General features: G+C 36.4%; 2 protein-coding genes across 2 annotated transcripts in view; both read left to right on the plus strand.

Moving 5' to 3' along the window:
- The first annotated feature begins 204 nt into the window (after positions 1-204).
- On the plus strand, positions 205-23,360 carry LOC103507517 (protein yellow-like). Its single transcript, XM_008471990.2, has 7 exons — positions 205-423; positions 3,812-4,006; positions 13,715-13,915; positions 17,893-18,044; positions 18,173-18,287; positions 21,711-21,813; positions 22,458-23,360. The coding sequence occupies exons 1-7, from the start codon at positions 393-395 to the stop codon at positions 23,125-23,127; spliced, it is 1,467 nt and encodes a 488-aa protein (XP_008470212.1). The 5' UTR covers positions 205-392; the 3' UTR covers positions 23,128-23,360.
- A 1,571-nt stretch (positions 23,361-24,931) lies between these two features.
- Positions 24,932-26,770, plus strand: part of LOC103507519 (inactive ubiquitin carboxyl-terminal hydrolase 54-like) — a 16,603-nt gene continuing 14,764 nt past the window's right edge. Inside the window, exon 1 of the mRNA XM_026822345.1 lies at positions 24,932-24,994. Coding sequence (XP_026678146.1) covers positions 24,932-24,994 — 63 coding nt within the window. The remainder of the gene's footprint in view (positions 24,995-26,770) is intronic.

The following is a 26,770-nucleotide window of genomic DNA, read 5'->3' on the forward strand; positions in this document are numbered from 1 at the left end:
TTGTCTTAACTGGGCAAATGCAGAATTTAATTAGGAGCAAAATCGCAACACAAGAATTTCATCCCCATCCGAGGTGGCGAGTTCTACCAATCAAAACCAAGGTCCTAACGCTATCAAACTTGGAAGTCCATGTACACTTTGCTGATTAGTGAATTCATATATTAAGCTCCCTCCATCATGGTAGACAATTAGTCGTGTTATCCAACCTGCCTGGTGATATACTAGAACTTTAGTCGATGCTTTGAACCAACTTTGGTTCTTGTGGACTCGAGATTAAGCGAGACTTCGCTTTATTTTTTCAACATTTCTTTTAATTATTGATCGTAAGTTGTTTTTTAGTGACGTGCCGTTAATTGGTTTTGTGAATTGTGGTTTTTAGTTCCTTTGTCGCGATGCTGAAGTCATTCATACTCCTGTTCACAGGTTAGTAGGAACGTGAACGTGATTTGAATTATGAACAGGTACATCAAATAGATAAAATTAATCACTTTGATAACCCGAGCTTATTTGTATGCTACTATTGTATGTGTCATAAGTCATAACAGTCATAATAAAAGCTATTACACCTGAAATCTGCTAGTTGACAGGAGGATTGCTTTGTATAACAACTTTGACAACTGAAACGCGAGAGGAACACGCTTTGAAATAGAAGTTGAAAGAACGGAAGATTAACATTAGATCTATCTAAATCACATTAATAAACACGCTAAGAGAGCCATGTGCCAAACTTTAGAACTTGATTTTACTGTATTAATAGGAGCCCATACATTTTCATTTTTCCTTATCTAAAGTCTCAAAGTGTTTTTTACTTTGTCGGTATAATCGTATATCCAACACATAGTAGATATCTCTACCTTTTTGTATTAAGAATGTATTGTTAAAATAACGGCTCTTCCTATTCCTAATAGTAAATCACATTAATAAACACGCTAAGAGAGCCATGTGCCAAACTTTAGAACTTGATTTTACTGTATTAATAGGAGCCGATACATTTTCATTTTTCCTTATCTAAAGTCTCAAAGTGTTTTTTACTTTGTCGGTATACTCGTAATCGTATATCCAACACATAGTAGATATCTCTACCTTTTTGTATTAAGAATGTATTGTTAAAATAACGGCTCTTCCTATTCCTAATATAAACAGATAATATTTTACATAGGTAGTGATTTGTGATTGTGATACATGCAAAAAAAAGCTATTTTTTCCTTAATACATTTTGGGTGCTTACTTTAGAATTACCGTTGTAATTTTTTTGTTTCGTATAAGTCTGTCATGGACTTGGAAATTTTAAATATAAATTTAATCAAATCAAATTTACCGTGCATGTGAATCATTGTGGATGCATCAATTTTAGATTAGTTAGGGTAGCAATTGTTTCTTCCTAAAATCTCTGGATATAGCTACCTAGGTACAGATTAAGCTCACTAAAAACGATCTAAGATTTACAAGGAAAATATGAATACCTAGTTCAAGTTCCTGTGTGAATTTTATACTTAATATGTGACTTCTTTTTCTTATACATATATTATTATGATTAGGGTATTTTCATTTGTTAAATATACAAAATCTAACAGCCAGAAATTACTAACAAGCATACCTATGTACTTCTAAGTAGTGCTTTATTAAATCCTGACAGTTGGGATATTTGTTTGGACAATAGATACATATGTACTTACTTACTCACATTACATTTATGGGTAAATATGTCTTTTTCATCTAATGAAAAATAGGTCAATAAAATACATCCATACATTTGAGCTTAGTATTTTCATTTGTTAAATATACAAAATCTAACAGCCAGAAATTACTAACAAGCATACCTATGTACTTGTAAGTAGTGCTTTATTAAATCCTGACAGTTGGGATATTTGTTTGGACAATAGATACATATGTACATACTTACTCACATTACATTTATGGGTAAATATGTCTTTTTCATCTAATGAAAAATAGGTCAATAAAATACATCCATACATTTGAGCTTGTATACCTAACGTACCATTTTCTTTAACTTTATAAAACAACTAGAGCTTCAGCGAAAACAAGGAAATAAATTTCATCCTCGTAAAATCTTGCCCTATTAGGAGAATGATAACATTTTCAAGTGTTAAAAATGAAAACAGATTGCTTCGGAACGATATTCTGAAGGAGAGGGGAAAGCGATATAGAGGAGAAAGAGGGAAGATAAAGGGAGCGAGAGAGAGAGAGAGAGAGGGAGGGAGAGAAGGAGAGAGGGAGAGAAAAATATGGTCCAGGAAGAGCCATAAATTTCGGTATAATTGTGCGTAAATAGGGTTAGGTGGAAGTTAACACGTCAAATTCCTTGTTTCCCTATCTATGACCTTTCTAATAGTAAATCTGGGGAGGGAGGGAGAGAAGGAGAGAGGGAGAGAAAAATATGGTCCAGGAAGAGCCATAAATTTCGGTATATAATTGTGCGTAAATAGGGTTAGGTGGAAGTTAACACGTCAAATTCCTTGTTTCCCTATCTATGACCTTTCTAATAGTAAATCTGATGCTATTTTGTGTAAACTAGAATTTACCTTTTTTTATCCTGCTCGAACCTAGGGTTCAAAATGGTATCTACATCGACAAAAAAAAAAAATAAAAAAAAAATAAATAAATAAAACCCTTACGTAAAAGCAGCACTAAGGCGCTTACTTGTACTTGTATAAAATTTCAATGAAACTTCCTTGAATTAGTTGAATACCTTTCAAAAGAGGCTTAGCAGGACAAAGGCGTAGAAATAAACGAAAACATTCGGTGCATTTAGGCCAATTTATACTCGTAATAGGAAAATGGCCTATTACCTTATGCCTTTGCATTTGTATACAACGATAAATAGAATTGAAAAGAAGAAAAATGACGTATCCTAAATATATACAGCCCCTTGTGTAACTGACTCACTCACTGACTCACTCACTCATACTAATTCTAACCCACTTCTAGATGGGCTAGGAAGATGCGGTTTTCACCATTGGATTCCTTATTTTTTGTAGCTCTCTCTCTCTCTCTCTGCATTAGTATATTTTCGGTAAACTGAATTCCATAAAACCCATAAACCCTGGAAATTATTTCAGTATTGCAAAGTTATTTTCTAGTAGGTACACCACACATACCTGTCTATCACAACAGAGATTTCCGGAAACACATATTAGTAAAAGATTTCCTGAAATTTACATAATAATGAGAATGGTTTATTTTAATGTAACTATAAAAATATCTTCCTTTTGTTCCTATATAAGTACCCCCAATGGTACTTTTCAGGAACGGTTTGAATTATTTATTTCATTAAAATTCTTGCTTCTGTCTTGATTTTGTCTTAATAAAATAAATAAAGTAATGAAAAAACACGCAAATCGAGTGTTTTATGGCCGTCAGCTATGCTAAATTATGTTTGCAATTAAACAACATATTTGAATGCTTTTAAAGTCCGCTTATTTTGGCTTGTGCCAGTCTAGTTAGCTTGGTTGGTAACGCGTCTGCCTTGTAAGCGCTAGGCCGCGGGTTCGATTCCCGCTCGGAGCGGATTTTATCCTGATGGGATATTTGGACCAGAGATTAAGAGGGAAACTGTTGCCAATTGTGCTCTCTTGTTACCTCTGTTCAAATTTTGGCAACGTTGCATTCCATAGTACGATAAACAGGCAAATAAAACAAATGCTTTTTGTCTTCTTCTTTTTCTTTGCCTTTTCCCGTGTACAGACGGGGTCGGCGTTTTTGGTCAGCCTCTCAATCAGTCCTAACTAGGGTGTTTTTTGTATCTGGTAATTTTTGGTAATCCATTTCTAAACTTGGCATTTTGTTTCAGCTGTCAGCTTGGGTCACAGTTTGGAAAAGCTGCAGCAGGTGTTCCAATGGCGAGCTTTGGATTTTGAGTACCCTTCCGAAGAAATTAGACAGTACGCCAAATTTACCAAGGACTTTGTGCCGGAAAACAACTTGCCGGTCGGAATCGAAGTGTGGAGAAACAAGCTGTTCGTGACCGTTCCTAGATGGGAAGATGGTGAGTTTGTTTATTTGTTTGTTTTTATATATTTTTTGTTTCACCGCCTTTTTTATTTCGTAGTAATGAAACAACTGCTACATATTCAAGCGGTAAGCAGTTAATCACACAATTTGTATATTACAAAAGGAGCGAAACATTAAATTTATTGTAAGTAGTTATTTTATTACACTAACTATTTCGCTACTTTCTTATCTTTAGTGGTAACTTCCTGTAATAAAGCGACTCTCGTTCATATGGTCAATAACTCGATACCAACTCTCCTGGTTATTTCCTCTAAGGTTCAAGAGTAAGGAAAGTTATTGGAAATTTCTCAATGGAAATGAAATCCGGTTGAAAATCATCCAAGTATGAAATGAAAGAATGAAACTCGAGAATTACCTATTTGCTAATCGCGCTTCTGGTTTTACTATTCGCGATAACCCATGTCCTGACGGTCAGTTAATCAGGTGGCTATAGTAAAATAATACCTTTAAAGACATAGATAGTATTATTGATGTAATAGATAAGATTCAGCTCATAGATATACCTACCTAATAAAATAAATTCTGCAATGAGTAGACATGGTAGCAATGCTTGAAAACATTTTGCACTTGATGTTTGTACTATTTGATAGTAAATTTATTAATAGTAAACAATATAAGTTACAATAAAGTGGGTTTACACTTTTATAAATAAACAAAGTGGGACTAGGTATATGAACACATTTCTGTTTTACTGGCAACTGAGAAACTCGGTCAACTTGGTAAGATTGCGGATCAATGCACAAATAGATACTAGCAAGGAACACATTTCTGTTTTACTGGCAACTGAGAAACTCGGTCAACTTGGTAAGATTGCGGATCAATGCACAAATAGATACTAGCAAGATGCCCCATATGTTAATAGTTAATACCCTCCAGGGCCTAGAGTCTAGGCTCTTTATATCAAATGCCTTGTACTTGTAGATGCTCCTTGTTTTAGTAAAATGTCTCGAATGCCGGCCAAGTTACCTTGGAACGTGTATGCCTTGTAAGTGTTAGGTCGCGGGCTCGATTTGCACCCGGAGCGGACTTTATTCTAAACCGACTAGGTCGAATAACATATGTCTCCAGGCATGTAAGTGTTAGGTCGCGGGCTCGATTTGCACCCGGAGCGGACTTTATTCTAAACCGACTAGGTCGAATAACATATGTCTCCAGGCATTTTGGGTCCAATCAACCATTAGGTCATCAAAGTCATTATAGAAATAGCGAATCTGCAAATCAGCACACATTTTATTTCTTTTGGCACAAAATCCATATTAGAAGTGCACAAATATGCGTCTTTCCAAGAATGACTAGATGTCATCGTTTATGGTCGGGGGCCACACACCTAGCTTAACCCAGATTAAAGTTTAATTCAATTGGATTAAATATTTGGATTAAGGATTTACTTAGCATTTTGGGTCCAATCAACCATTAGGTCATCAAAGTCATTATATAAATAGCAAATCTGCAAATCAGCACACATTTTATTTCTTTTGGCACAAAATCCATATATATTAGAAGTGCACAAATATGCGTCTTTCCAAGAATGACTAGATGTCGTCGTTTATGGTCGGGGGCCACACACCTAGCTTAACCCAGATTAAAGTTTAATTCAATTGGATTAAATATTTGGATTAAGGATTTACTTTGAAAGTGTGGCCGCAAGCAAAAGAAATGAAACAGGTTCTATGAGGAAAAAGTAAAAAAAAGTTCGTTATTTTATCTTTCTATTGTAAACACGGCAAATAGTAATAATCTAACTCAGATCTTTAGACGAACCACCATGTTTTTGGCACGCACCACACTTATATGTCATACTCTCAGACTGCAAAGTTCGTTATTTTACCTTTCAATTGTGAACACTGCAAATAGTAATAATCTAACTCAGATCTTTAGACGAACCACCATGTTTTTGGCACGCACCACACTTATATGTCATACTCTCAGACTGCTCATACTTACTGTTAACGAGCTGTACACCTACTGTCAACTAGGTACCTTACTGTAAATTTGTCTGGCTAGGGGACGTTAAACAGAGAGTAGACTAGTGTCTAGCTATGGGACTATAAACAGGGAGGAGAACAGCTAACCCTAACCAGCCTAGCTGGCAGTTTTTCAAAGGGTTCTCTCTGCTTTTAAAGACCAAGCACAAGTCCTCACGATGATTGACTGCGGTTCAGGACGAGCCAATTAAACTTGGATAGAGACCGGGGTGGTACCCCGGTGTATGGCTTATATAAAAAGACATCTCCTTGCTCTGCCATCACCATTCGGCGAAAGCTAAAGCCGCTAAAACAAGAACAGCAACAACACTGTACAAAATACACAACTACCTACCTATACTGTACAAATGGCCCTTGACCATTATACGGTATTTTACGTGTGGGCAGTGGATTATGTCAGTCCGTAATGCCAAAGTTGACAACTATATCCATCCGGATTCTCACCACTCCCGAGGTTGCTTATAGGTACATTATTGAGCTTGGCGTCTTGATATAAATGTTTTTAATAAATTTTATTATAGTAAGATCTGTACGATTAGTAGGTGGATACAGTACTTGTATCTGTTAGTAAATAAAGAATGAAATACTTATTCTAATAGAAAGTAAAAAGAGAACTTAGTCATCTTCGTTACTAGTCTGATTATTACTCTTGGCTTTGATAATAATCTTAGATCTTAGATTTGATTGTTCAGGACGAGCCAATTAAACTTGTATAAAGATCGGGGTGATACCCCGGTGTATGATGGGTTATATAAACAGACATCTCCTTGCTCTGTCATCCACCATTCGGCGAAAGCTAAAGCCGCTAAAACAAGAACAGCAACAACACTGTACAAAATACACAACTACCTACCTATACGGCTATACTGTACAAATGGCCCTTGACCATTATACGGTATTTTACGTGTGGGCAGTGGGTTAAGTGGATTATGTCAATCCGTAATGCCAAAGTTGACAACTATATCCATCCGGATTCTCACCACTCCCGAGGTTGCTTATACATTATTGAGCTTGGCGTCTTGATATAAATGTTTTTAATAAATTATAGTACGATCTGTACGATTAGTAGGTGGATACAGTACTTGTATCTGTTAGTAAATAAAGAATGAAATACTTATTGTAACAGAAAGTAAAAAGAGAACTTAGTCATCTTCGTTACTAGTCTGATTATTACTCTTGGCTTTGATAATAATCTTAGATCTTAGATTTGATCTATCTCTTGTCAGAAAAGGGTGGTGCAACATTTTGAAGAAATGCGCGTTTGTAGGATACGCTAAAAACATGCATACAAGTTTACGAATAGAAAATGTGTATTCGTCTCAGTTATAGTTAGGTATACAGGTATACTTAGAGATCTTCATTTAAATTAGCCTTATTGCATCAATATGGAAAGTTATTTTTTAAAGAACTTTCATAGAGGGAAACGTAACTACGGACGTCTTATCGTCCCGAAAGCGAAGACAGGATAGGAGCCAATCGTTCCTAAAGCTGTTTAGACTTTAGGATAAATCCACCCCGGGCGGAAATCGAACCTACCGTGGGAAGCTATTTAAGACAGACGAGGAACTGGTGAAATCTGACAAACTAGGAAATAAATCGATTTTTTTTTATATATAGGTATATAAGGGCACTAGTTTGTCAGTAGTTAATTATTGCAATTTTTTCCTTCTCTTGCGGAGAAAAACTGGTGAAATTTGACAAACTAGGAAATAAATCGATTTTTTTTTATATATAAGGGCACTAGCTTGTCAGTAGTTAATTATTGCAATTTTTTCCTTCTCTTGCGGAGAAAAACATATAGGAAACATTAAAGTTGTTTTTAACAGAAACCGGTTTTAAAAGCTAAGAAGGGAGGTATTTCCTAGATCCTAGATTATACACCAATAATAAGCAGACGGAGCAGACCTCCAGTATAATTTTGCGAAGCAGACCTGCCCTTAAAAAATTTGCTAAGCAAACACGCACGGTCTTTGTTCTTCAATGCATATTAACATTGCATAGGTACCTATTGGCGTTGTCGAACTTGAGAAAAAAAAAAAAAAAAAACTCGTACCCAACCTAATCGAAATGATAAAAAAAGTAGTTATATTATACTCGATATTTGGTTTTAGGATTAGGATCACCCTTTATTGCTCTACTTTTTCGCTGCCCTCCGGCCAAAAAGATAAATCAGACTGGGTCTCTGTCTCTCTATAAACTTGGCACATATTATCACTGTACTCACTGGTAATATTATCACTATAGTAATGAAATTTATCACTACAATCTATCCATCATCCCTCATATGCACTCGTTCGTAACCCACAAAATCCATCTAGATGGGGATGACCTTCCCAATATCCACTTGTGCAACTTGTCCTGATGCACTTTGCACTGCACCTTTCACACCTAAGACGCGTCCACGCATCTAGATGGGGATGACCTTCCCAATATCCACTTGTGCAACTTGTCCTGATGCACTTTGCACTGCACCTTTCACACCTAAGACGCGTGATGGTAACTGATTTGCATTCTGAAAGTATCTTAGGTAGATATTTGTTTCGGATGCCACTATGTTGGTTAACCACATGATTGATAAATAATTAATCGATCAATTACGTATTAATTTATCAAGGTAGATATTTGTTTCGGATGCCACTATGTTGGTTAACCACATGATTGATAAATAATTAATCGATCAATTACGTATTAATTTATCACAACAGTGTACTTATTAATTATTAATTACCTACAGCTAAACCGTTTTGTATATCTGTGTAGCTTGGTATTATGTAGGTGTAGGCTACTATAATGTGCTCCTGTACCACAATATTGTTAGCTGTACATTCAAGAGATGTTGAATGTCCTCAATGAGCAGTAGGTAGGTATTAGTCATTAATGTGCTGATAACTTGACGACTCTCTCTTAGGGTATCACCTTGAAACCAGACGTGGGAAACAAACAAACAAACAAACCACCTTCTCAGGCTGGATGAGGTTATTGTGAGTAGATTGGGTGAAGTTAACGTGTGTAGCTACTAATATGGGTATATACTGTTCTCTTGATAGTTGTATTACTATTACTACTATATGTATATAGGTAGGTATGTACCTAGTGCCTACTGTAATAGTAAATTTCACGAAGTACTTAATATTTTGTATTTTTTATGCTCTAATAATGCGATCCTAATGATAGAGGTAGGTATTATTGTAATAAAGAATCGTGTCCCATATTATTATGTATACTACTCCTAATCTCCTAGTTGCCATACACCTCCGTGTTCCAAATTAATTTGTAATTATTTTTTAACTCGCCATTGTTTTTTACAACCAGGTCACAAATGTCTCGTTTGGAGGCTTTTATAGTTCGCTTAACCAACCTCAGTGGTGTAGTGGTGGACTTTGGATCTGGAGGTTGGTGGTTCGAGTCCAAGTCAAGTCATAAAATAAGTCAAAAATATAAGCAGGGAACGACATATGTGACAAGCATTTGTGCTTAACACATTTAAAATTCCTTTTTTTCAATGTTTTTTGTATCTGGTAATTTTGGTAATCCATTTCTAAACTTGGCATTTCGTTTCAGCTGTCAGCTTGGGTCACAGTTTGGAAAAGCTGCAGCAAGTGTTCCAATGGCGAGCTTTAGATTTCGAGTACCCATCCGAAGAAATTAGACAGTACGCCAAATTTACCAAGGACTTTGTGCCGGAAAACAACTTGCCGGTCGGAATCGAAGTGTGGAGAAACAAGTTGTTCGTGACCGTTCCTAGATGGGAAGATGGTGAGTTTGTTTGTTTGTTTTTTATTTTTTTTTTTATTTTTTGTTTCACCGCCTTTTTTATTTTGTAATAATGAAACAACTGCTACATATTCAAGCGGTAAGCAGTTAATCACACAATTTGTATATTACAAAAGGAGCGAAACATTAAATTTATTGTAAGTAGTTATTTTATTACACTAAATATTTCGCTACTTTCTTATCTTTAGTGGTAACTTCCTGTACTAAAGCGACTCCCGTTCATATGGTCAATAACTCGATACCAACTCTCCTGGTTATTTCCTCTAAGGTTCAAGAGTATTAAGGAAAGTTATTGAAAATTTCTCAATGGAAATGAAATCCGGTTGAAAATCATCCAAGTATGAAATGAAAAGAATGAAACTCGAGAATTACCTATTTGCTAATCGCGCTTCTGGTTTTACTATTCGCGATAACCCATGTCCTGACGGTCAGTTAATCAGGTGGCTATAGTAAAATAATACCTTTAAAGACATAGATAGTATTATTGATGTAATAGATAAGATTCAGCTCATAGATATACCTACCTAATAAAATAAATTCTGCAATGAGTAGACATGGTAGCAATGCTTGAAAACATTTTGCACTTGATGTTTGTACTATTTGATAGTAAATTTATTAATAGTAAACAATATAAGTTACAATAAAGTGGGTTTACACTTTTATAAATAAACAAAGTGGGACTAGGTATGAACACATTTACAAATGTCTCATTTTGTTGTCTGGGTTGTTTGGTTTCTAACTTTTATCTCTCTCTCTCTTGATCTAGGGTAAGTGTACCATTTATTCGCCCACCTAAAAAACGTACCATTTATTGGCCCACCTGCCCACATTTATTTTTCTAATTTTTGTTTTTATGACTACAGTTTTGAAATACCACTGGTTCGATAGCAGTCTTTAAGCCCTTTCTTTTGATGAAATTGGATCTCGAAAAAGTTCGTCCAGTTCGGACTTATGTGCCGTAGACCCACAGGTGGGCCAATAAATGGTACGTTTTTTATGTGGGCGAATAAATGGTACACTTACCCTATGTACTTTATTTATTAATAAGTGTAGTTTATTTTCACACAATTTACCAACGCAGTCTTACATACATACGTGGGGCACATGAGTCGTTGTATCAAGCATCTAAGACTTATGTAAGTTGGATTACATAAGTTTAGTGGGTGCAATGTAGAGTACTCCTTTCAGTTGGTTTGACACCCCTTGAATCTTGGCACGAGATTAGATCTACAATTTGAAACCTATGTACCTCCTACGACTTAGCGTTTGCTTTTTGAGCAACTTGGGCTTTTCGCTGAGGGCAGTCAACTTGACAAGTACTTAATCAATGATCAAAGAGTCTATATTGCTAGAACCTAATCGACTACCATAGGCTACCAACAGTAAAATTTTAAATTATACTTAGGCAACTGAGGAAAAAAAAAGGATGAAAAAAGTTTGACAGAGGGAACTGTAACAGCAAAGGTCTTATCGTCCCGAATTCGAAGAGAGGAGGATGAGATAGGAGAAAACCAGACCTTCCGAGAACGAACTTTAGATGTCTAGAATGGAGTACGCCGCGGGCGGGTATGGGGAATTTATCTTCTTATACCTATTTGTGTGCAAGTGCAAGTACTTGCTGATTAGTTATTAGGTACCTTCAGTAATTTGTACATGATTGTTAATTGTTAGTTTTTTCGGACTACTTCTTTCTTTAACATATGGGTACTTAATCAATGATCAAAGAGTCTATATTGCTAGAACCTAATCGACTACCATAGGCTACCAACAGTAAAATTTTAAATTATACTTAGGCAACTGAGGAAAAAAAAAAAGATGAAAAAAGTTTGACAGAGGGAACTGTAACAGCAAAGGTCTTATCGTCCCGAATTCGAAGAGAGAAGGAGGATGAGATAGGAGAAAACCAGACCTTCCGAGAACGAACTTTAGATGTCTAGAATGGAGTACGCCGCGGGCGGGTATGGGGAATCGTTGATTAGTATAGATTGCCCACTAATCAACCCTGTGAAATAGAAGCCTGTTTTTTTCATTTTAATAGTACATAATCCTCACGCGTTTACAGCTTTATTGATATTCTTAGCACACTTTTCATAAGATCACTTGGTTTTCACACTTTGATATGCCTAAAAACAAAAATAAATAATGTAGATTGTACCATAGGTACCTAATATTATGTAGCTCTAAGATACTAAATACCTATTTAATATGTATTAAGAGGTAATTTTATGCAGCCATACAATTTATTATGTGTTTACTACGAGTACTTGTTGCTTTTGCCTTAGGCACGTTGTAAGAGTCACAACTTTTGTGGTGGATATCGGAAAATTACTTACCAAAACAACTCTTAACAGATTGTGGTCTATTCTTTTGTTTATTTACATACTTTTACTAAGTCTTTTTTGAAGGCACTAGACATTCATTCGCGAGGAAACAATTTTGCGTGAGGTGCGTGCATTTTTGCTCCCTGTTTATAAATTGTTTTCTAGTGGAAATCCTTCGTTTTGTTAGTCTTTTTGAAGGCACTAGGCACATACGCTGACACTTGCGATAATGCGGTGTCCCCAAAGGCTCAAAATCCCAAAGAGTGAAAACGCCTAAAAAACATTGTACGTATATAAAACGACTAAAACATGCTCAACAACAACTTGTGTATTGACTCGAACTTGGCCATTAGATTCTCATTCAATCCTTTCATCCTAATACGACTGAATGAATGATTGATCTAAGTATTAAATTATGTAGGTACTGTCCACTGTCCATAGTCGTACTATGGGGCAAAGTGCACAATGATTGGTTGATCAAGATTATCTTGGGTTAAGACATGTAAGTGTATAATTAATAGGTATTAATTATCTTCATTAGACGAAGTACAAGCTAGACCAAGCGTACCTGTACCTAGACAGGTAATTGTAATAGAGACATAAACTATACGTTTCTGACAGCCAATCATTTTTTACAACTTTATCAATACAGTAGCAATAGCGATCTAGCAGTTCTACTGATGATGTACCCACACTATGAATCTAGCATTTTAATTACTAAGGAAAACAGGAGCCATAGATATAATACCTACGTTGAGAATAATAGTTATCTTCTTATACCTATTTGTGTGCAAGTGCAAGTACTTGCTGATTAGTTATTAGGTACCTTCAGTAATTTGTACATGATTGTTAATTGTTAGTTTTTTCGGACTACTTCTTTCTTTAACATTTGTTGTTAATAGAATAGAAAATGTGTATTCAAGTCTCAGTTATAGTTAGGTATACTCAGAGATCTTCATTTAAATTAGCCTTATTGCATCAATATGGAAAGTTATTTTTTAAAGAAATTTCATAGAGGGAAACGTAACTACGGACGTCCTATCGTCCCGAAAGCGAAGACAGGATAGGAGCCAATCGTTCCTAAACCTGTTTAGACTATAGGATAAATCCGCCCCGGGCGGAAATCGAACCTACCGTGGGAAGCTATTTAAGACAGACGAGGAACTGGTGAAATTTGACAAACTAGGAAATAAATCGATTTTTTATATATATATAAGGGCACTAGCTTGTCAGTAGTTAATTATTGCAATTTTTTCCTTCTCTTGCGGAGAAAAACATATAGGAAACATTAAAGTTGTTTGGTTTTGTATTTTCATTTCAGGTGTTCCGTCTACTCTGAACTACATTCCCCTGGACGCTGCCACCTCCTCATCCCCCAATATGTTGTTAATTTTATTTTATAATTATATTTTTTTTCTTGTAGAGCGCTATCCGTTTCGGATGTTGGTGACCAGCTTGGCAAGTTTGACTTTGTTCACACAGAAGAGTTCAGCCGATGTTTTGCCTGCCCATTTCCTAAGGTTGTGTAGCCAGGTTAATTATATTGCTTTAATAGGTTTGATTTTAATCACATCATTGTTTGGTTTTGTATTTTCATTTCAGGTGTTCCGTCTACTCTGAACTACATTCCCCTGGACGCTGCCACCTCCTCATCCCCCAATCTGATTCCCTACCCCTCCTGGGAAGCGAACCAAGTACCTCCCCAGCCCCAGGATCAGTGTGACACTCTAACCACCACGTATCGTATCAAGGCCGACTCCTGTGACCGACTTTGGGTCCTGGACTCCGGAACTGTCGGAATTGGTAAGTGTTTTTGGGATTCATTAGTGTTTTTGGGATTCATTAGTGTTTTTGGGATTCGTATTAAGTGTTTTTATGATTCATAAATCATAAGTGACTGTTGAGATAGATTTAACGGTCTTGATCAGAAAATATCAAAGTGTATAAGGGTTCAATCAACTTTGGTGTGACAACCACACCCTCCCTCCCTCCCTCCAAAGTCGCCTCCTTTGACTTTCTTCCCCCTCCACCTTTTCCTTGAAATTTCTTTCCCCTCCACCTCTTCCCCCTCATTAGAAACATACTTGTTTCTTCGTAAAGTTTTTATCGTGTCCACAATTCCACATGGTTCATACAAAATTGAAACACCTAATCAAAAATATGAGGGAGGAAAAAACATAGAAACTTCTTTGCCAGATATTAAAAAAACTCAATCTGGGGCATGCACGCTCCCTGGGGACCAAAAGACAACCCTCGCTTTTCTCGGTCTTGAGCAGGATTTTCGCAGGATTTCTCGCTCTTTTTTTCTCCGGGATTTCCTTGACTCTATGCTTTATTGAAGTTGTTCAATTTTATGTCCTTTTTTCAAAGTTGGACTTATAAATGTTGAGTTTCTAATGTAAGATTGGTAACTCTAGTATTACAGATTCTCAGTTGGATTATTAGGATTGAGGTTTTATAACTTAGATAACAGTTATGTAGTTCTTATAGCCTGATTAGAAATATTAGATCAAAGAAATCAATGGATTCTTTGTTGCAAAGGTCATATTTTATAGGTACAATCCTGTTTGATTCTTTGCATGTTTGAAATTTGACCCTGGCTGGTTCGGCAACATGTTATGAGTTTTGAGTTCAATTTTGTTAGTGCACTCAATTTGTTAACTAGTGCAACTAGCTAATGAGTTTGTGTGTAATTTACTGTCGGTATTACTTTACATATATCTGTTATTACCTTTTTTACCACTGTAGGTTATTAAATATTTCAATCAGAATTTTTTGATCCATGATGCATGCTATGTCGATTTAAATGGTGATTATTCGAGATTATTTCAATTACCTACCTTACCTAGTACTTATGCCTCGGTACAAGGTTTGACTTTGGATAGCTTCAAAACTTCCAGTTTAAATTCAGATTGACCCTGATTATCCGTCAGTATATCTGGCTGTGTTATCGGGCCTTAAGGCCAACACTAAAAAAAATCCATCTCACAAAGATTTTACAATTCTTACATGCAGTTGATTGAGAAGCACGCAATTGAAAAATCGTTTAAAACTAGTTAGGATTATTTACTACCTACGTCCTTTGATAGGAGTGATAGGTATCAATACCTAACTATCAACCTAATCGTTTCGTGATGAGTAGATACCTATTTGTATCTAGCTTTACTAGGTACCTGAGTAATTTAAGCATAAATTGTACGTATAGAATTGTAGCAATAATTTGAATTTAATATGAAGATTATCTAGTTATAAAACTCCTCACATCCAGTAAGAAAAATGGCACAATACCAATCCTGTTCCTGCACTTAAAACAAACTTTCCATGTACCAATTTGACTCTCAATTATTTCTTTTCATACTTACACCTACTTGTAATTACAGTAGTTATCCTTAGATGTTTAAAAGATAGCGAATCTTTACCTCATAAGGTTTTAAGGTTTTCCTTTCTCTCAGCATCTCTTTCGAAAGTATTACCTTGGCGGTAGCACTATTGGTGGGGGTTAGGCCCTTATGCTGTCGTCGCTTACTGATGTCGTCGCTTCCTGGGTGGTGTAGTGGTCAAGACGCTTGCCTGGTAATCAGAAGGGTGTGGGTACAACTCCAGCCGAAGAATGGAATTTTATCCTCAATATTCTTTGAGAAATCGACGATAGTATAGAGCCTACTTCTGGGGTAAAGGGACTCTTTAGTCCTATTCCAGCAGTATATAATAAATAATCACTATTTTGTTATGTTACATTGTTACATGCATAGGTATACTCGTATTTAGGATGTACATTTTATGAATAGGTAATTTCTTATAGGTAGGTAATTTATTACTTTATAATTTATTATAAATCGTTTGAAAATGAAAATAATTATTTCTGTTCATACTTAAACCTACTTGTAATTTTATTACAGTTATCCTTAGATCTTTAAAAGATAGCGAATCTTTACCTCATAAGGTTTTAAGGTTTTTCTTTCTCTCAGCATCTCTTTCGAAAGTATTACCTTGGCGGTAGCACTATTGGTGGGGGTTAGGCCCTTAGGCTGTCGTCGCTTACTGATGTCCCTTCCTGGGTGGTGTAGTGGTCAAGACGCTTGCCTGGTAATCAGAAGGGTGTGGGTACATTCCCAGCCGAAGTATGGAATGTTATCCTCCAATATTGTTTGAGAAATCGACGATAGTAGAACCTACCCTACTTCTGGGGTAAAGGGACTCTTTAGTCCTATTCCAGCAGTATAATAAATCGCGTATAATATCTCTAGTAGCGCGGTCAAACTTTCTTGACTTGGCGGGGCGGAGCGCTACCGCGCTCCTTAATAATCACTATTTTGTTATGTTACATTGTTACATGCATAGGTATACTCGTATTTAGGATGTACATTTTTTCTATTCCTATATCATTCATATCCTAAACCGCTTCGGACAAGGGTATCTGAAATGGATAGATATTGCGAGCTCCGTCCGAGTTCCGTCGCTAAACTTTGTAATGATGATCCGCCATGGCTGCTCAGAGTCCCTACAGTGAAGTACTTGACTACAACCACCAAGAGGAACATGATTAATGAGGAGGCAATCCCCCTAGCCGACCAATTCTTTCATAAAAATATGCGAGCTCGGTCTTCCTCCTCCTTCTTCTGCTTTTTTCGTACGAAAATATTTTCATTTCCCTGTGGAAATTAGAAATATAAGATCTCTAATATGTTTTTTGCCCCCGAAACGAAATTGCAGTTTTTTCTCCTACGATTTCTAACGATATGGAATATTTAAGTTGAGAACAAGATGGGTATCTAGATGACTAGATGGAGAAGTACCTAGTTATCCTGGAAATCGCGCCTCTGAGTAACATCAGTTGTTGGGGATATTTTTGTAGTGATGCAATAGGACGGGCTAAGCTTCCAACTCTTGACGTTCGTGCGCCTCTCGGCACGCTTGGTATCATTTTGAGATCATTAGAGAATTGTCCGATTGTGAGGCTGCGGCCTAGTTTTGTAAAAGGCCAACTAACAAGACAACTTCCTACACTCTATTTGTGTCTCTATGTGAGCCAACTACCATGGCATTACACATTCTGGAAGGATAAACAAGGTAAAATTCTATTCTACACTCACTTCAGGAGACTGCGGCTATTGTCTAGGTATTGTTATGTTGTTTGATAGAGGATTAAGAACATTGTATAGCTGCTAAAGTCTTACACCCATATTTATGAACAAAATGCTGGCTCTTAAGTTCGTGCTAAGCATAGTCTCAAGGCATTTGATTGGTCAATTTTGACTTGAGACTGATCTAAGAACGATCATTCTTGTTCATAAATACGAGTGTAAGTCGCGCGTCCCTAGTGTGAGAGATCTGTATCATTTTCATAGATTTTCAGGGTTTGTGACGGGGGTCTTACCCCCTATTTGGCGACAAACTACTAACATTAACCCCGCCCAGTCTGAATGGGGTCGGGAAAAGCTATCATACCGCGTTTTCCCAATTGGGCACCTATCCAGATAGTAACCATGCACAACCTTGTGTTAACTTCAGTGATCCTTGGAGAACTGGTGCATTCAAAGTGCCACATCTGCGCTGGCTGCTTTCTTATCGTTTATCCTTTAAGTTTAATTTTAATGTTTCTCAAGGACACACAATTACGTTTTCGTTTAGTTTGATAAATAAATTGAATTGAAATTAAAATTAACTAAATAAGATTTACTTTTTACACATTCTGGTAGGAGAGTAAAGGGACTTTTCGCTTTTCGGTCCCATGCTGACAGTATAAACAAGGTATATTCTATTCTACTTTTCCCCCTTAGGAAACACCACCAAGCAGATTTGCCCCTACGCCATCCACGTTTTCGACCTGAAGACGGATCGCCGCATCCGAAAATACCAATTCCGCCCCGAAGACATTTTGCCAGGAACTTTCATTGCTAACATTGCTGTCGATGTGGGCAAAAACTGTGAGGTTACGCCATCCACGTTTTCGACCTGAAGACGGATCGCCGAATCCGAAAATACCAATTCCGCCCCGAAGACATTTTGCCAGGAACTTTCATTGCTAACATTGCTGTCGATGTGGGCAAAAACTGTGAGGACACTTTCCTGTACGCTTCTGATGAGCTGGCCTATGGTCTCCTGTCGTATTCCTGGGAGGAAAACACTTCCTGGAGAGCTAGCCATGGGTTCTTCTTCCCGGATCCTCTGTTAGGTAAGTCCGTAATCCTTCGTTTGATAAGACCGTAATCCTTCGTTAGATAAGACCGTAATCATTTGTTAGGTAAGTCCGTAATCCTTCATTAGGTAAGTCCGTAATCCTTCGTTAGATAAGACCGTAATCCTTTGTTAGGTATGTTCGTAATCCTTCATTAGGTAAGTCCGTAATCCTTTGTTAGTTAAGTCCGAAATCCTTCATTAGGTAAGTCCGTAATCCTTCATTAGGTAAGTCCGTAATCCTTATTCATTAGGTAAGTCCGTAATCCTTTGGTAAGTCCTGTAGTCAAGTCCGTCGCATTTTTGGATCGTAGAAATTAGAGGAAAAGCGTTGCTTGTAAACAAGGGGATTACTGGAGAAGTTGTGTATTGAAAAATGTGGTGTTTTGGCAATTAGTGTTTTTGGAATTCGTATTAAGTGTTTTTATGATTCATAAATCATAAGTGACTGTTGAGATAGATTTGACGGTCTTGATCAGAAAATATCAAAGTGTATAAGGGTTCAATCAACTTTGGTGTGATAACCACGCCCTCCCTCCCTCCAAAGTCGCCTTCTTTGACTTTCTTCCCCCTCCACCTTTTCCTTGAAATTTCTTTCCCCTCCACCTCTTCCCCTCATTAGAAACATACTTGTTTCTTCGTAAAGTTTTCATCGTGTCCACAATTCCACATGGTTCATACAAAATTGAAACACCTAATCAAAAATATGAGGGAGGAAAAAACATAGAAACTTCTTTGCCAGATATTAAAAAAACTCAATCTGGGGCATGCACGCTCCCTGGGGACCAAAAGACAACCCTCGCTTTTCTCGGTCTTGAGCAGGATTTTCGCAGGATTTCTCGCTCTTTTTTTCTCCGGGATTTCCTTGACTCTATGCTTTATTGAAGTTGTTCAATTTTATGTCCTTTTTTCAAAGTAGATCCTCTGTTAGGTAAGTCCGTAATCCTTCGTTAGATAAGACCGTAATCCTTCGTTAGATAAGACCGTAACCATTTGTTAGGTTGTTAGGTAAGTTCGTAATCCTTCATTAGGTAAGTCCGTAATCCTTCATTAGATAAGACCGTAATCCTTCATTAGGTAAGTCCGTAATCCTTCGTTAGGTAAGTCCGTAATCCTTCGTTAGACAAGACCGTAATCCTTTGTTAGGTAAGTCCGTAATCCTTTGTTAGGTAAGTCCGTAATCCTTCATTAGGTAAGTCCGTAATCCTTCATTAGGTAAGTCCGTAATCCTTTGGTAAGTCCTGTAGTCAAGTCCGTCGCATTTGTGGATCGTAGAAATTAGAGGAAAAGCGTTGCTTGTAAACAAGGGGATTACTGGAGAAGTTGTGTATTGAAAAATGTGGTGTTTTGGCACATCCACTAATAAGCTCTTTTTCTCACATGAATTATGATTGGATTCAATTTTTCCTAGTTCCCTATAAGGAAACTTAGGGATCTGCTTAACTATGAGTAAAAATTATCTCACCTTATAAGTAATAGTACATCCTGCTTTCTTGTATAGATCACTATCACTATGACTATATCAATCAACTATCAATAATTTATTCTACTATCAATTATTGATCACTTCAATATACCTATGCTATAAGCAGATATCTGGGGAGTTACCCGAATACCTGAGTTGTAGATATTATTATTCCTAGTAAACTACCTACATCTATGTACAATTGATTCTCTATTTATTGATCACATTGATTGATATCGATACCCGTTATCTGGTGTGTTTTTAATCGCTATAAAAATCATCGCTTTCCTGAAAAGGCTCGAAGTTTTCTACTTGATGGGTAAATTATTCCAAGAAGAATTGATTCGAAGGAAAAAAGCTACGTAGGAAACTTTGATAAGCGCCGAACTTGCAGGATCAAAAGTTGGTTTTGAAATGCATCTCATGTCCAGCTTAAACATAAAAGGGCTGATTGTCAATGACAAAAGTCAATGCCTGGGGTAAATTTTCAATTTTAAAAATTATAGATACCTACTTATTTCTTCTTCTCTAGAATCTAGATAAAAATCAGACCATAATAGGTATTCACTTGATGATCAAGGGGCAGTACCTAACAGATTGTTTGTAGTTTTGCACAAAGCTCCTTAATCAAGGCGAGCTACAGAATTTCGACTTCTTGTGGAATCACATGACACATTTACTTGTGTGCCACCCTGTACATTTATTATATTTAAGTCTTCTAATTAAAATGATTTATAGGTACCTCGAACGCAACGGGACTTAATTAGAGCAATAGGTACTTAACGAATGGGGGAAGAATTTTTTTTAGTTGCATAATAGTACTGATTTATTGGTAGATAGCTAGACAGTAAGAAGATAACAGGGTCCCTTTGTTGTTGATAAAAATAATGAAGTACATACCTACATATTTTACGGAGTGTAAAAAAAGGAATACCTAGATAAAAAAAGAATCTGGATTTGTTTTTCTACTAACTCTCGCTCTTTTTTTCTCCGGGATTTCCTTGACTCTATGCTTTATTGAAGTTGTTCAATTTTATGTCCTTTTTTCAAAGTTGGACTTATAAATGTTGAGTTTCTAATGTAAGATTGGTAACTCTAGTATTACAGATTTTCAGATGGATTATTAGGATTGAGGTTTTAAAACTTAGATAACAGTTATGTAGTTCTTATAGCCTGATTAGAAATATTAGATCAAAGAAATCAAATGATTCTTTGTTGCAAAGATCATATTTTATATAGGTACAATCCTGTTTTGTTCTTTGCATGTTTGTAATTTGACCCTGGCTAGTTCGGCAACATGTTATGAGTTTTGAGTTCAGTTTTGTTAGTGCACTCAATTTGTTAACTAGTGCAAATAGCTAATGAGTTTGTGTGTAATTTACTGTCGGTATTACTTTACATATATCTGTTATTACCTTTTTTTACCACTGTAGGTTATTAAATATTTCAATCACAATTTTTTGATCCATGATGCATGCTATGTCGATTTAAATGGTGATTATTCGAGATTATTTCAATTACCTACCTAGTACTTATGCCTCGGTACAAGGTTTGACTTTGAATAGCTTCAAAACTTCCAGTTTAAATTCAGATTGACCCTGATTATCCGTCAGTATATCTGGCTGTGTGATCGGGCCTTAAGGCCAACACTAAAAAAAATCCATCTCACAAAGATTTTACAATTCTTACATGCAGTTGATTGAGAAGCACGCAATTGAAAAATCGTTTAAAACTAGTTAGGATTATTTACTACCTACGTCCTTTGATAGGAGTGATAGGTATCAATACCTAACTATCAACCTAATCGTTTCGTGATGAGTAGATACCTATTTGTATCTAGCTTTACTAGGTACCTGAGTAATTTAAGCATAAATTGTACGTATAGAATTGTACCAATAATTTGAATTTAATATGAAGATTATCTAGTTATAAAATTCCTCACAACCTCACATCCAGTAAGAAAAATGGCACAATACCAATCCTGTTCCTGTACTTGCAACCAATTTTCCATGTACCAATTTGACTCTCAATTAATTCCTGATAAATTTCTAATGAATAGGTAAGTCAGCTCCCATGGCGTAGTGGTCACTGCACTCGCCTTGCACGCGGGAGACCCGGGTTCGATTCCCGGCGGGGTCAAGAAATTTGCAATAATTTGAATTTAATATGAAGATTATCTAGTTATAAAACTCCTCACATCCAGTAAGAAAAATGGCACAATACCAATCCTGTTCCTGCACTTAAAACAAACTTTCCATGTACCAATTTGACTCTCAATTATTTCTTTTCATACTTACACCTACTTGTAATTACAGTAGTTATCCTTAGATGTTTAAAAGATAGCGAATCTTTACCTCATAAGGTTTTAAGGTTTTCCTTTCTCTCAGCATCTCTTTCGAAAGTATTACCTTGGCGGTAGCACTATTGGTGGGGGTTAGGCCCTTATGCTGTCGTCGCTTACTGATGTCGTCGCTTCCTGGGTGGTGTAGTGGTCAAGACGCTTGCCTGGTAATCAGAAGGGTGTGGGTACAACTCCAGCCGAAGAATGGAATTTTATCCTCAATATTCTTTGAGAAATCGACGATAGTATAGAGCCTACTTCTGGGGTAAAGGGACTCTTTAGTCCTATTCCAGCAGTATATAATAAATAATCACTATTTTGTTATGTTACATTGTTACATGCATAGGTATACTCGTATTTAGGATGTACATTTTTTCTATTCCTATATCATTCGGACATTTGACCTCTCACGTCATGGACCACAACGGTATCCTTTACTTCAACTTGATCGACAGAAACGCCGTCGGTTGTTGGAACTCGCAATATCCTTACAAACCTGAGAACATTGGACACATCGATATTGACAATGAGGCTCTGATCTTCCCCAGTGATGTCAAAGTAGTGGGTGATGACTTGTGGGTCATTTCCGATAGAATGCCAATCCATCTCGAGTCAGAACTGAACTTCAACGATGTTAACTTCAGAATATTCACCGTCCCCCTTCAAGAAGCTGTGCGAGGTACAGTGTGTGAAAGCCCACTTGTTCCTGCTGGATATCAGAAGCCAGCACTTTATGGTCCTCTAACTTACGTAGATAACAATTTGTATCCAATTCAACCTTATGTCCCCAATTACATACCCCAGAACAAACCTAAAAATTTCTTCACCAAGAAAATCTTTGCCCGACCTGAACTACCAAGCTATGTGACAGAACCAGACATTCCTATCCCACAGAACAATCAACTTGCTTTTCCACAAAACAATCAACTTGCTGTTCCACAAAATAATCAACAAGGTGCCAAATTCGTTCCCAGTTACAATCCCCAACCCCAAGTAAACACCTGGTCTTATAACAAATTCTACAATTTGTAAATCCAACAACAGGAGTATCAAAATCCTGAGTGTAAAATTGTAAGTAAATCTTAGATAATGAAATTTTCTATTCGCAATCAAGTTACCTATTCACCTAGATGACTTCTTTGTAAATGTACTTTCTCTTCCTTCTTATATTTTCTCATAACCTTAGCTAAAATATTTACTAATTTCGTGTACAAAACCAAAGCTAGAAGATTTAGATATCTGAATTTGTATCATAACTAGTTAATTATTTGTCCTTTGTAAATGTACTTTCTCTTCCTTCTTATATTTTCTCATAACCTAAGCTAAAATATTTACTAATTTCGTGTACAAAACCAAAGCTAGAAGATTTAGATATCTGAATTTGTATCATAACTAGTTAATTATTTGTTGTAGAGTCTGCTGAAGAATGTCATTTAATTGGCGATTAAAAAAATCAGTATCCTGTGAGATTGACAGGTAAGAGATATTATGTTTGTAGGTTCTTTAGTTAAAGAATACTAAGTACCTACCTAGTAAATATTTCTTAGGAAAAGGGCTATTGTTAAACAAGATATGATATTATTAATATCTAGAATAAAATACCTAATAACTACTTTATTCTTTTTATATGGTAAACATGTACACAAGTAGCCTTTATCTAAAGAAATATTGTCCTGATTGATTATTAGTATTGCTACATATTAATGTACCTAAATAGTTAGAATATTTGAACACTTTGTAAAAAATATAATACATTTCATTTTTTGTAAGTAATTGGTGCTTATTAAAATACCAATAATCATGTGTTCCTATATCTGTACAGAATCTAGATCGTTTAGATCACACGCATGCATTTTGTGGCCTCCGAGATTGATACATTTTGCTTTAATTTGATAATTATCATCATTATTATTACTATTTTGCTTTGCCGAAGAAAATTGCGTCGTGATTTTTGCATTCGAACCGAAGTTTAATCTCCATTCTCTCTCGCGCGGAGGTTAAATCGTTTAATAAGAATATTAAGAGTACCAGTAGGTACTTACGATATACTCGTAGTATTTGTTGTTTATTTTTTGAATGCCAATATTAGGTACCGACCTATGTGGAGAGAACTTATACACCGCACTTTTTTTTATGTGGCTGAGGTAGAAATAGATAGAGGTAGATACTTATTTCTAGGTAATTCTAGGTAGGCACTCTGCAAAAAAATGGCCGGTTTTATCAGCAAAATATCGATCAATTATCATTGTATTAGGTAAAAGTTCAGTTAACTGATAGCGCTCTCTTTTACAATGCTACAGCCCAGCGTGCAGCGGTAGCGTTTAGCCAGGTGGTTCTTTTTAGCGATGGACTTAAGCAATGTGGCTTTTGCCTCTAGAATAGAACTAAGAAATTATTATCATCATTATTATTACTATTTTGCTTTGCCGAAGAAAATTGCGTCGTGATTTTTTGCATTCGAACCGAAGTTTAATCTCCATTCTCTCTCGCGCGGAGGTTAAATCGTTTTATAAGAATATTAAGAGTACCAGTAGGTACTTACGATAGTATTTGTTGTTTATTTTTTGAATGCCAATAATAGGTACCGACCTATGTGGAGAGAACACACCGCACTTTTTTTATGTGGCTGAGGTAGAAATAGATATAGGTACCTAGATACTTATTTCTAGGTAATTCTAGGTAGGTACTCTGCAAAAAAATGGCCGGTTTTATCAGCAAAATATCGAACAATGATCATTGTATTAGATAAAAGTTCAGTTAACTGATAGCGCTATCTTTTACAATGCTACAGACCAACGTGCAGCGGTAGCGTTTAGCCAGGTGGTTCTTTTTAGCGATGGACTTAAGCAATGTGGCTTTTGCCTCTAGAATAGAACTAAGAAATACGTTTATAATGCAGGTAAATAGCAACCTCCGTGGCCGAGTGGGTATCACACTAGGCTTGCACGCAGGAGGTCCGGGTTCGATAATTTCCATTCTGTCAATAACTTGATTTACGATAGTATTTGTTGTTTATTTTTTGAATGCCAATAATAGGTACCGACCTATGTGGAGAGAACTTATACACCGCACTTTTTTTATGTGGCTGAGGTAGAAATAGATATAGGTAGATACTTAATTCTAGGTGGGTACTCTGCAAAAAAAATGGCCGGTTTTATCAGCAAAATATCGAACAATGATCATTGTATTAGATAAAAGTTCAGTTAACTGATAGCGCTATCTTTTACAATGCTACAGACCAACGTGCAGCGGTAGCGTTTAGCCAGGTGGTTCTTTTTAGCGATGGACTTAAGCAATGTGGCTTTTGCCTCTAGAATAGAACTAAGAAATGCTATTTTATGGGGTCGTTTCTTGTCAATCTCTTCTAGACAAAACACTATAGGAACCAAAAATTCTGCATTCTGTAAGACTAGCAGTACCAAAGTTATTGGCGCCTTCAAAATAGGTACAGTCACAAATTATTGTATATCACCCTCCTCCAACTTTAATTTGAATAAAATCATTATGAATATTATTTTTTGTTGTTTGTCTACCAATATCTGCATTCTGTAAGACTAGCAGTACCAAAGTTATTGGCGCCTTCAAAATAGGTACAGTCACAAATTATTGTATATCACCCTCCTCCAACTTTAATTTGAATAAAATCATTATGAATATTATTTTTTGTTGTTTGTCTACCAATTTTTCGACACCACCTAATTTGTATCTGAAATGGTTAGGAAGCAGAGATAATTCTCTTCAGGTTTATCCCACCTATTGTTTTGGCAATAAAATTCTTTGAAGTTTGGTGACTAGACCAAATGTCAAATGACTCAAACAGGGGCCCTCATTAAATTCATTGGACCAGTCATCATTTCGGAGCATAGGTGGCCAAATTGGGATCATCAAATTTCATCTCATGAGTCATAAAAAACTTATAAAATTTGGTGGTTTCACCATCTTTGATACCTACCTACCCAGTTAGAAGTTTATTTCTTGTCGAAAAAAGATAAGAACAGTAATGAACGCCAAAAATGCCAAATCATAGGTTTTGAAATCCCTTTACAAATTACGGAAAATATATTTATTGGATACCTATAAGCACGAGGCTGTGCAGTTTTTTTTCTGCTACCTCTTGGACAAAACTTCTGGTTAGGTATATGGGTCCTTTTGCGCTGTTGATAGTTTTGATGTCAATGTCTTTTGCCGATGCCTTTCGTACTTTCGCTGTTGATAGTGTTCATGCTCTCTTTGGTTGCTGATAATATTGGTAGCAAAGTTAGAACAAATTGGAGATTTACCAAGCGCCTGTTACTTAATGAAACCCATGTAATTTTCCACAGTCTGGGTAAAAACAAAGGACTGATAAAATTAATAGGAACGAATATCGAATCATTGCCGAAAGAGTATGAGAAGAGAATGTTACAGTCGTAGTACAACGAAGATTGCCCTTCCCGATGGCATGAGGGATATAAAGTGTCAGGGCCGTTACCAGCCTTACCGGGCTCCGCCCTGGTGCTAACTCAAACAATGGGCCCTCCCTCAGAACGATATATGTAAAAAAAAAAAAAAAAAAAAAAAAAAAAAAAAAATACTGGGAAGTTGTCATTTCTTCCTTCGTATTATATAAAGCTTACCTCTTCCGATCCAGCTGCTGTGACTAACTCCTGGAGTGCCCGTACTGACAGAGCTTGCT

This window comes from Diaphorina citri, unplaced genomic scaffold (assembly GCF_000475195.1).
Source record: "Diaphorina citri unplaced genomic scaffold, Diaci psyllid genome assembly version 1.1 scaffold319, whole genome shotgun sequence".
In the NCBI taxonomy this organism is placed as follows: Eukaryota; Metazoa; Arthropoda; class Insecta; order Hemiptera; family Psyllidae; genus Diaphorina; species Diaphorina citri.

Excerpts from the sequence above, each read along its gene's own strand:
- LOC103507517 (XM_008471990.2), top strand. The coding sequence starts at position 393 with ATGCTGAAGTCATTCATACTCCTGTTCACAG. Across the intron at positions 13,916-17,892 it reads CTCCGGAACTGTCGGAATTG|GAAACACCACCAAGCAGATT; the intron begins GTAAGTGTTTTT and ends TTTCCCCCTTAG. Across the intron at positions 21,814-22,457 it reads GATAAATTTCTAATGAATAG|GATGTACATTTTTTCTATTC; the intron begins GTAAGTCAGCTC and ends ACTCGTATTTAG.